The 11,755-nt window shown below is 38.1% G+C and overlaps 1 protein-coding gene across 9 annotated transcripts; it reads right to left on the bottom strand.

Moving 5' to 3' along the window:
* Positions 1 to 530: 530 nt before the first annotated feature.
* On the bottom strand, positions 531 to 8,950 carry LOC116214046 (probable protein phosphatase 2C 5). Of its 9 annotated transcripts, XR_004158222.1 has the most exons (11): positions 8,689 to 8,950; positions 8,046 to 8,343; positions 7,620 to 7,791; positions 7,320 to 7,537; positions 6,825 to 6,932; positions 6,605 to 6,730; positions 6,284 to 6,522; positions 5,697 to 5,940; positions 2,248 to 2,523; positions 1,895 to 2,166; positions 531 to 947 (listed from the first exon to the last, which is right to left on the bottom strand). XR_004158222.1 is itself a non-coding variant. In XM_031549277.1 (9 exons), exons 2-8 carry the CDS (start codon positions 8,253 to 8,255, stop codon positions 5,721 to 5,723), a joined length of 1,293 nt encoding a protein of 430 aa, XP_031405137.1. In that variant the 5' UTR covers positions 8,256 to 8,343; positions 8,689 to 8,950; the 3' UTR covers positions 531 to 947; positions 5,697 to 5,720. The 9 variants fall into 9 exon arrangements, 4 of the variants coding, with proteins under 4 accessions (XP_031405137.1, XP_031405135.1, XP_031405136.1 ...); XR_004158224.1 differs by lacking the exon at positions 1,895 to 2,166; XR_004158220.1 differs by lacking the exon at positions 531 to 947 and having other exon boundaries at positions 1,753 to 2,166.
* Positions 8,951 to 11,755: the final 2,805 nt, after the last annotated feature.

The following is an 11,755-nucleotide window of genomic DNA, read 5'->3' as shown; positions in this document are numbered from 1 at the left end:
CTACAATTCACAAGGAGACTAGTGATTTTGATTTCACCTAAGAAATCGAAATCTAAGAATCGTGATAGGATCGCGTCCAAAGTCGAAGAATCGGTGCGATTCTACCTATTCTACATTAGGCTCAAAACTATAAATTGGATCAAGCCAATCCAATTGTTCGGCCCATAAAGTAAATATTACAATTTCTTTTTGTTCTCTATATAAATATTTCTTTTTTTTTCTGCAAGTAATGCGAATCATTTCTTATAATTTTCTAACTAAAAATATTGAAAATTCATATTAAAAGTAGTAGGTAAAATGTCACTTCAATACTATATTAAATATTAATCATTATAATCTTTAAAAAAAATGAATGAGTTTACAAATTCTACTCATTAGTTTCACCTATACTTTACATGGTTGTTAGACTCGCGAATTGAATCGTAGAATCGCAATATTCTACGATTCACAAGGGGACTAGTGATTTCGATTTCACCTAAGAAATTGAAATCTTAGAATCGTGATAGGATCGTGTCCAAAGTCGAAGAATCGGTGCAATTTTACCTATTCTACATTAGGCTCAAAACTAAAAATTGGATCAAGCCCAGTCCAATTGTTCGGCTCATAAAGTAGCCCGGCTAGATTACTTTTTCCTCTTCTATTGATTGACGAATGAATGGAGAATCGATTCATGACTTCTGAGCTCTGTCGAAGTCTCAATTCTAGAAGAAAGAAAAGAATCCAGCCTTAGCTTCTCCCATTGCTCAAATCTTGTTTTCTCTTGTTGAAATTGCCTTCATTCCCCGCTCAAATTGTCGATTGTAATTGTCGTCCTTCCTCCTTTGGTTGAAATTACCGATTGTAATCATCGTCCTTTGAACACGGCGTCTGCTTCGAGCTCTCTGCTGCTGCTCTGTTGTGCTTAGATGATGTTGGTGTTGGCGATGGAGATTTGGATGACATTTGATCTGTTTGTTCATCATATGTCATATTGTTAACTTTTTATTTCTATTTTGAAACTTTGAATTATAAATTGTGATTTGATTTCCATATATATGTTATTTTTTAATTACATATAAAATTTTACGATTCTTAATTCTGCGACTCTCGATTGATTTTAGTTAGAATCGCTATTCTGACAACCTTGATACTTTATATTCGTTATCACACAAGCTTGTAAGATAAATCAAAATATTGAAAAAAAGTTTTCTGACCCGCGACATAGAGCGGGTTGGGGAAATGTAGTAATAACAATTCTGTTGCTTTACCCTTTCTTTTTACTTAGGATATCTATATCTTACGGCTAGGGATCAATTGCTTTTTATAATTTATATAGCTTCCACCGGCCATGTGAAGCGCCCCAAAATTTGACTAAGAGCACTGAATTTTGGAAATTTCCATTACTTAAAATTACTAAAAAAGAAACGTGCCCAAGTAAAATGGATCGTCAATTCACCAGTGGTATTTATAAATGTCTAATAAAACAAAATGAGCAATTACAAAATTATTTTTTATTAAAATTAAATGAAGGTTATACTAATATAGATTTAGTAATTAAGAGGAAGCAAAGTCAAGAGGAAAAATTATTTTTAAATTGCCTAATAAAAACAAAATGAGAAAGTAAAAGGCCTTTATCTTTTTTTTTTTCTAGTTCATATAAAAATTGAATAAATATCTGATATAGTAAATTAAAATAATAAAATAAAGAAAATAAAGTCGCTTCTGATCTCAACTTTATATTTTACTTTTTCATTTTTGTCCCTTTTTTTTCCCTTTTTACTTCGTCCTAAACGTTGCTCCTTTTGTTCAATTCAGTCCTTCCATCAAAATTTCCATCAAAAACTCCATTTTCCTTCAAGAATATTTTCAAATAATATATGAAAGGAAGACGGGGAAGGGGCGACCGGAGTCTCACCGGCAGCAATCCCATCCCCGTCGAGGTCATCAGTGATCCTAGTCTCGAGGTTGGGGTGACAACGGAATTTCAATCCAATGAGGCCCCTTCCCCCAAGAATACCCAACCTCGACCTCATTGGGGGATGGGGCCTTACTGGCAGCCACCTCTCCCCCCGAGAGGTTGCTGGTGACTCCAAAGGTCGTAAGTGACCTTGTCAGCAGAGGGTGGCCGCCGACGAGGCTTTGGTCGCCCCATCCTCCTCACTCTTCTCTTCGTCGACCTTCCCTTCACTTAAAAAAAAATAGTTTTCAATATATTTTTTTCAAATAATATATGAAAGGAAGAAGGAGAGGGGACAATGGGAGCCTCACCGACAGCAACCCCATCCCCGTCGAGGCCGTCAATGATCCCAGCCTCGTCGGGGCAAGGGTGACAATGGAATTTCAGTCCAACGAGGCCCTTTTCCCCATGAATATCCAACCTTGACCTCGTTGGGGGATGGGACCTCACTGGCAGCCACCCCTTCCCCAGAGAGGTTGTCGGTGACTTCAGAGGTCGTAGTTGACCTTGCCGAGGGAGGGTAGCCGCCGACAAAGCTCTGGCCGCCCCCATTCCCCTCTCTCTTCTCTTCATCGATCATCCCTTCACTTAAAAAAATAGTTTTCAATATAGAAAAGTCGACTGGAGGCCTGAAGTAAACAAATGGTGCAACGTAAATAAGGTCCGCGACGAAAGTCAAAAATCAATGAAAGGTTCATAATCAAATGTGGCTTTTTTTTCTAAAATAAAATAAAACAAAAGGAATTTGCAAGAGTATGAGAATATTGCAACTCTCTTCCTTATGCTTCAAAAGTCTATAATTACCTGCTGTAGATTTAGATTCCAAGACTGCTAACAAATAGTGTCTCACTTAACCGTTGTAGCTTTCTAAAATCTCCCAGCTGCATAAAATAATCTCATGGATAAAATCGATTTACTAGCTCGACACATCGCCGCACACTCCTACTCCGATATTCGTTCACTACGAATGCACCAGTATATCTAACTGGCTGCCTGGCCGTACACAAATTGTGCTGGTAAGTTTGGTCCATTTATTCTACTAGTCTCTATTATTTACTAATTTGGTTAGTTGGAATATTGTGAGTACTTCATATATATTATACATAAGGGGTTATCTTCGCTTTGACAATTCCACAACAACTGTGAGCAATAGAAATAGTTATGTAGAACTCTTCTCTGTACCTTACTACAATTCCCCTGGGCTGTAAAATTGACCTTCTGTATTATATGACTTTGGGGACGTGAAGATCTTCGAGATGAAAGAGGTCGAGGAGGACAGTGAATATATGCGCATGATGTGCTCCACAAAAATATGAGAAATACAGTTGATTTTCTCCTTCTAATAGTTTGATAATTTTTCACTAATTATTCGCACTGATTTCCTTCAAAGCACAAAGGTAATTATTCACTAATCATTGATCTTCAAAAAAATCGTAAGTCTTGCAAGAATGCTACGCGCAAAGAGTCAATTACGACAACAATAAGCTCGTGCACATTGTAAGGGTTGATGCATACTCCATCAATGAGCTCTTATGTAGGGACTTAGTCGAGGAGGATGGAAGAAGTTGCGGGATATGAAATTGGCCCTACTTGATAATAAACTTCGTTTATGATACAATGTTGTCGGAAAACCATCTTTCTGGGTTTGCCAAGTTTGTCCCACGACGAAATGGAGGAATAAATGACGTTCTTGCCCAGGAATTTCAACAACCATCCTCTTGATGTGGACTTCAAAGATGAGTTTCCAAAATCCTACATCAAGTTCATCAATTATTTCGACTTCATCAACCGATTTATTGACTGCAAGTAGTAGTATTTTTTGCTAGATCTTGCAACGTCCACCAAATTCTACTATGCCGATCCCGGTAAACGACTCGGTGCATACTATAAAATAATTTATTTATTTATCAAATCGAACTTAATTTATTTACTTTAATTTTTCATTAATTCAATAACATAATTCCTACTTTTTAATTTTTTATTTAAATTCTCTAGTACTTTTTCTTATATATTATTACAATAAATTTTTTAATACTAAATTATCTCAACTATTCAACATTTTTTCCTCAATTCAACAATACAATCATTAAATTCTCTCAACTATTCAATATATTTTCCTCAATCTAACAACACAATCATTACTTTTTTTCCCAACTATTTGTCTTTTATCTTCTCAAATCAAACTAATGCTATATTTGTTTACAAAATCAAATTTAACTTAACTTTAACTTTAACTTTTTCCTTAATTCAACAACACAATCATTATTTTTTATCTTTTTCTTCAAATTCTCTTTCATACTTATTCTTATCAAGTATTATAATTAATATTTTAATATTAAATTCTCTCAATTATTTAATATTTTTTCCTCAATTTCAACACTTTTTCCTCAGTTCAATTTATTTTTTTATTTTCTTTCTCAAATTCTCTTACATACTTTTCCCAACTACTTTTCTCTTCATCTCCTCAAATCAAACTAAATTAAATTAAATCAAATTTAACTTTGTTACCAAAGGCAATATAAATCAAATTAACTTTATCATCAAATGTACTGTTAACAACTTGTGGGCAGGAGATTCTATGGTTAAACTGGGTCCAAGTGTTTTTCTTATTGGTGCTTTGGATTGATTTCCAGAAAATTACAAGTAAATAAAAGTAGTGCAGTCCCATCGAAACGTCTTTTGAGAGAGAGACAACGAAAGTGCATTCCTTTTTACTCGACATGCACATTCGTATCTGAAAATCTAATCTACTCAACTACTTTAATTTAAACCAAATCGATTCACTAAAAGGTAAAATTGTCCCAACATTGATTTTCTTAATTCGAAAAACTTGAACTTAAAACTTTTTTTAAGAGAAAACATCATCGAATCACTTGAATCAAGTGTACAATACAATATTACATATCTTCATTTTTTTTATTTTGACCTTTTAATTATTTAATTTATCTCTGTTTCTCTTTTATTCTCTTCTCTACTATTATATAGCTCGAACAGAATATTTCATCACAATTTTACTTTTTATAGATATCTATAAACCATATTTATTAAAAAAAAGATATATTTATAAAACATTATTTTTCATTAATTAATGATCTGAATGATCTTTTGTATCAGAAACATGATAGTAGATTAAGGTAACAACCACCACTCTCTACTTTTCTTCTTTTCGCCATAAATCCCCGTACAATTCTGCTAAAAGAACATAATCAATCATCTCTCCTATGCCTTTTTCATGAAAGCATAAAATCAATGGCGATTCTCAGGGAAGGAAGATATAGATAAAAAAAAAAAAAAAAAAAAAAAAAAAAAAAAAAGCTTATACCATTTGAAGTCTTTCGGGATTACGAGGGCAACCCCCTTTAGTTTCACTAGTTTAGAGACATTGACAAGGTTCCAAAGTAGATCAAAGCATTAACAAAATTAATTGAAGTTTTATCGTACAAAAACTTGGAGAAGAACCATTTCACTAGACCAAACAGAAGAAACATGCTTCATCCAAAACTCATGTTTGGATATTTCCTACAATTTTCTAAGAAGTTAGCAATCAAAACAAACCATCATAACATGTTTCATGAGACAGCAATTGTCTCAAGAGCAAGTTAGTCCAGTTTCGAACGCCTGACCAGAAACCCGAACAAGTAACTTTTTCATCGTTACACATCTTTAATTCCTCTCTGCACGTACGGCTATCACCACAGGGGAGCAAACAAGGAAAACAGAAAAAACGAGGGGTAAAAAATTCACATCAATAAATATTTACCTATATTTTCAGGATTGGTTTTCTCTATGCAGCCACTGTAGGTGTATTTGGTCTCTTTCCCTCCATGGCGTCTTTCTTTCTCTGACAATTTGTGCAGAGGAAAGGGCCTTCCCACCGCTTCGATGGAGTTTGTAATGTGGGGCCAGAATTTGCTGGTTTGTTATCAGAAGGAGATTGATCTGCTTGGCACACCGCACATTTGAAAATCCCCGAGTCTTTCCCAGAATGAAAGTCTTTTCCCAACCTGTAGCTCGAGAAAGAGCAGCCGCTTCAGAGAAAAGCTATAGTGTAGATATTAAGGGCCAATTTTGTCTGGCTTCGAGTAGAATCTTTTCCAGCAAAAGCTTTATTTCTATGTGTTTGAACCGTGAAAACCTCAGCCAGCTGAAAATATTGTACAGGGACGTCTCTGTTTGTTTTGTCGAAGAACTTCTATCTAGGATATTTTCTGGTTCTCTGGTAGCATAGTTCAATGCTTTACATTTGGTTGCAAATTTGAGAATGGGAAGACAATTAGGTTCCACGATTTGAATAGCAGAAAAAGAAAAGGTTGGATACAGATGGAGTTATTGTTTTGGCCAGCATACCTCTCAGCGAGCATAGCAGAGCCCTCTTCGAACAACTCTTCCACTAACCCAAGAGCAGAAAGAGTTTTCTTTGTAGCTTTGCTTGAGGAATTCTGGGACTTCTTTACAAAGAAGAGTGAACCAAGCAAATTTGGTTTCTTTCTGGGTGTTATCGGAGGTAATACAGGAAGATCAGAAGGGATAAGGTCAACAACCAGGCAGGTCGTATCATCCTTCAAGCCTCTCGATCGAAGAGCCTCCTACACATGCAGAACAAGAGACCAATTTTAGACCGAAGCAATAATTCACAAAGTTACACACAGCTCATAGCTAAAAGATCACCTTGACCACCAATTTTGCAGCGAGCTCCGCAGGCACACCCTGACAAGCTTTTGCAGCCATATCAGAAGACAAAGCATCCCAAATACCATCAGATGCTATTATAAGCCTTCCCCCCGCATTTGAAAGCTGAGCAACAAGAAATGGTACCTCAACTTCGGATCACAAACTTGGACATACCACAATCAAAACTATATCTGGTACAAGCAAAAGCCGCACTCACCTTCACTTGTTTAACATGTGGTATTGGGACAATAAACTCCCCCACATCTGTGTCACCTATTGACCTTGAAAGGCATAGCCCACCGGGCCAGCAGCGAAGGGGACCAACCTACGATCCAGAGGAAACAATAAGAAATTATTATTATGCAATCCACACTTTCCTCAATTACTTTGTGAAATGGAGGATCTGGAGGGAGACAGGCTTCTCTCTTTGGAAGAAATCTTTTAGGAGGGGAATGGAGCGGCTGAAGCCTTCATAACAACATGGAGGAGGTGGAAACTTCGAAATGTAAAATGTAATAGGTAATTAAATACTTTGACCCTACATGTCTTGAGGAGATGTCCTTATAGTCAAAGTCCGCACCTCTTCCATAAGTATAGACGTTTCCCTTCCCCTCCCCTTCCCCTCTCCTTGCCTTCCTTTTCCTTTCTTTTTGTCTCCCTCAGCAAGACGCATTCTAAGAAGTCATTAATTAAGGAATCAGTGAATATATACCTCATTTCCACCAAAGATATTGAGTCTTCCCACTTCACCGCCACTTGCTGTGACACGTTCCCTTTCTTCTGCATTCTCTTCCAGCCTATGGTCGACCGTCAAGAGAGAAACCACGCCTCCCTGTGTGTCCAATATGCAACGGGAATCCCCCACAGAGGCAACTGTTATAGTCCAACCATCAATGACAACAAATGTAACTGTTGTCCCGGAAGTTTCACCTGTGGACAAACACAAGCCTCAGGGTAAGAACACAAACTAATCAGACTTTCCGAAATAACATCTACCGTAAAGAAAACCTGCCTCTCTGCTGAAATTCTATGTCGGTCTTCACAAAACCCGCCACTAGTGCTCGGGGAAGAGCTTGAAGCCACTCTTCCCTCGTAGCACCTTGAGGAATCGCACTTAAAACATTTCCAAGTAGATTCTCCTTTGTGAATATAGCAGCCGATATGCCATTATGCCCATCAAATATCTGTCCAGGAAAATCGTAAGTAAGAGCTCCTCTGCTGCACCTTACCGCAGAAAAAACTATGGAGATTGAAATACTTTACGCCCGATCGCGCAAGAAAAGTGGGACAAAGCTGAAAACTTTTTAAATCCTTCAATTTCTTAATATTTGGAAACTCAAACACTGAAATATGGTGGCATAGTACAAGTGGAGACCGCTCCTAATGGAGAACATTCTTCGAGCTAGAATCACGGATGGGAAGGGAAAAGAGACTGTACTGAAAATACAGAAAACGATGTCGACGGATTCCCAGGGATCCTCTGGCAATCAGTTTTTACGAGGAAGTAATCCTCCCCCTTTTTCGCCAAAGCAGCCTGTCCATACTTCACATAGGGCTTATCAACCTTCTCCTTCCGGAGCTCGCGGCCGATGAGGGTCGCGAGCGGGACGAGAGGCAGCTTCATCCTCGACCCTTCAGCCTGGCTCATATCAGCGTTATCTCGGCATCTCTCGGGAAGCAACAACACCAAGAACCGCAAGCACGGAGAGCGAAAACAACAGTACTCCGAAATTCACCTGTGATCCACAAAGAACAATGAAACAAACAAAACAACCACAGCATATCTCGACAATCAAGATTCATCGCTACTCCGCCAGTCAATTAAACACAGATCCTGGAGGAATCCCACGCATTTCAAAAAGAAAACAGATCAATGCGGTCAAGATTTTCCGGGGAAAGCCCGCCAAAAGGACGAAATTCTACATAACAAGCAACAAAAAGGTAAAGACGATTTCAGAGTATACCACGGGAAAATGCAACTCGTCGGAATCAATCAAAGCGAACCCACTTCCACCACGGCGCTGGGCCCAACCCAAGGGGAAAACCACTCAAGTCAATGAAGGACCGAAGCAAGGACTTACCCTCTGGATGTCGGAAGGGATTCAGCTGATGGACCGGTGTGAGGATTGCGCATTGAGCGGAGGTGGCAGCTCATGCTCCACTACTCTCGTGCAAACGCCATTTCCGGAAGAGAAAGAGAGTGAGTGAGGTGGACGCAGTGTGAGGGGGCAGGAAATTTCTAGAGAGAGAGAGAGATTGGGACGATTTGATTGGAAGAGGAATCCAGAGAGAGAGAGAGAGAGAGAGAGAGAGGAAGGGAGAGACGCGGGATTTGGGAAGTGAGAAAAGGGGAGAACAGAAGGTGGTGGGTGATAACGACGGTTGCCATTCATCCATATACCATCATCCACCATCGCCATCATCATCATCATCATCATCATAATCATCCTAATTATCTCCGAAATCCAACATTGATTGAAATCGGAGAGCATGTGCTCGAATTGACTGTTTTGTCCTTATTAACCGATTTAAGGTCGCGTTAATTAATCATCCTGGACAGCACTTGTAGGGAAAATATCTGCTACATCGATGCGGCTCGGACCGATCATCCTCATCTTCGGCGGGGCTCGAACCAGCGGCTGAAGATCTCGGTCGGGGCTTAATCAGAGCAGATGCCAGCGACTTCGCTGGTGCGGATGAAATGCATGTTCTGCCATGCTATTGCATATGGGCAACAATGATGACCAATGGATTCTTCACAATTTACAAAATTGCCACATAGTCCTGTTTCCGTCACTTCCTTTATAAAAAAGGATCTTGTTAATAATGAAAGAATGTATAGTAAAGTAGCATTGCAGATTCGATATCTAGTAAAACTACGTATGACCCTTTATTTCTATGTCAATGTACTAGTCCATCCCTCTCTCACTCTAGGTCCAAACTAGAAATAGCCCTATTGACATCGGCCCTATCAAAAAGTCTAGCTCTCCCTCCATCTGTGGGTGGTACTTACTCTCCAGTGGTGGTTTTCTCCCTCTTTCTCCTCTTCCTTCACAGTAGGATCGTCCATGACCGATGAGTACTAAGGGTTAGTCTTGGGTCATCTTTGCTACCTCTGTTAGTCTTGGATCGTCCTGACGCTTGAGTACGGCTCAAGACCCCATCTGCTTTACTCAGTCGTCGATGTCTCTTCTGAACGTCGACATCAGATGGTTAAGTTCTACATTGAATGTGGCTTGAGGACCCTCTCCAGGGTTCATGTGTGACGGTAGAAAGTTTTGATTGGAACATCGAATTGTTGCTATATTGTATATGTGCCTATATGTTCGGTGTTTTCTTTCACCTTAATATTATTCTCGTGCAATATGCTTAGGAGGATTCAATTTTTTCTGACCTTGTAATTTTAATTTCTTGAGCTTTTTGTCATATACTCATCACATGTAATCATTTTATGTTATGTATGAATCCTCAATATTCACGAGAATTAGATACTTCATGCTAATGTTGATGTGGCCGAAGAGGTCCTCAAAGAGCATGCGGAAAGCCACGCTCTATAGGCTTCATGCTCCAAATATGATTGAGGAAGATTATTGTTCATGTGAAATATATAACAAGTGGTAATCATTGTGATCGTTTCTCGTAAGTCGGTCAATTGTGACATGAGTATTTAACATTCAGGACTACATTGTCAGTTTACTGAAGTTTAGTACTGAATTGTCAGGAGGCAAAAGTTCGGGACATACTTTTTAAGCTTCAATATTATCTTCATGGAGTGGGTTGCTCTATTTTAACAGTAAATAAAAAGGTGCCTAGTAAGACAAGCTAGCAAATAAAGTCTTTACACAAAAAGTAAACATAATTAAGAAAGAAGACTAGCTAGTGCAGAGGCTCGAGACCAGGAAACTTTAAGTTTGATTCTCGCTAATCGCTCTATTTATACCTCTTTATGTAGTTTTTTTAAAAAAAATTTATATTGAGTCCATGATCCCTTATAATCGAGAAAAAAAAATTTCAGACATATATTTTTTTAGCTAAATATATAATCCTAGACATATATATCCCTTAGCTTTTTTTCAATCATAAACTCATTGTCTGATCATTTCGAATCTTTCCCACATATAATGTCATGCACAATAATGTGTTTACGGTTATCAATAATTCTATCTTTCTTTTTTTTTTTCCTTTTGTAAGGTATGGGCTTTGCTGGAGTGTCTCACATGATCCATATAAATACCATGTAAGTTTACAGAACGAGTCAATCCAATCACATAAGTCGTGAAGGTAGCGTAATAGAGTGTATTTTCTAATATGATTTTGAGCGTGCCTCAAATTTGGATCTTTATCGAGGAAGTCGCGCCCTCAACTATCAGACCAATCCCATTAAATTCATCGCCTATCCTTTAGTAGTAGGAAAATGCATAGAGTCCATTACGATGAAAAAACTAAGTAGATGACTCTTGTCTTTTCTATGAGAAGTGGTGTACGTTGTAGTTTGTATACAAACAATATATATGCCAAACCATATATGTTTCTATTATAATATGAGGCGACAAGGATGAACATGGGGGCAGACAAAGAAAGGTATTAGTTATAGGAAAGCGAGCTTTAATATTTTGTAATATATAAAAGGAGACCATTGAACCCAATCAATCTAAGCATTGTGGAAACCGCTATCGAACTCGATCAAGTAGCTCCGATCTCGAGTGAAAAAATGACGATCAATTACTCGTTTTGCGTATGTAATAAAAGAGATTCATATATCTCATCTAATGGAAAATTAACAACAACAAAAAAACCATTGATTTTCTTTTTTTATTTTATAGAAAAGAATCAATAATTAAGATATCGATATCGAATCAAACTCGGGACCTTCTGATTCGGACTCGAGAAGTGAGAGTCCAGTGGAGCAAACTCCATCTCTCGTTTCTGAGAAGGAATATGTCTACAATCTATCTATCTAAGAAATATAAAAAATGAAAGACGATCCTTTCTTCTTTCTTTTTTTTTTTTTTCGTTAATAAGAAAATTGGGGCATAGGATTCTTCTGTCTGCTGTTAAACCTGCAGATGCACACTGGAGAAATTCCGTGCTAGTGGTTACGAGCAGTCGCTTTCTACTGCACCGTCGGACCGTGCCTCTGATGATGCC

This window comes from Punica granatum, chromosome 7 (genome assembly GCF_007655135.1).
Source record: "Punica granatum isolate Tunisia-2019 chromosome 7, ASM765513v2, whole genome shotgun sequence".
Classification (NCBI taxonomy): Eukaryota; Viridiplantae; Streptophyta; class Magnoliopsida; order Myrtales; family Lythraceae; genus Punica; species Punica granatum.
The sequence above is the reverse complement of the archived record's forward strand: the minus strand, read 5'-3'. Positions and strand labels throughout refer to the sequence as shown.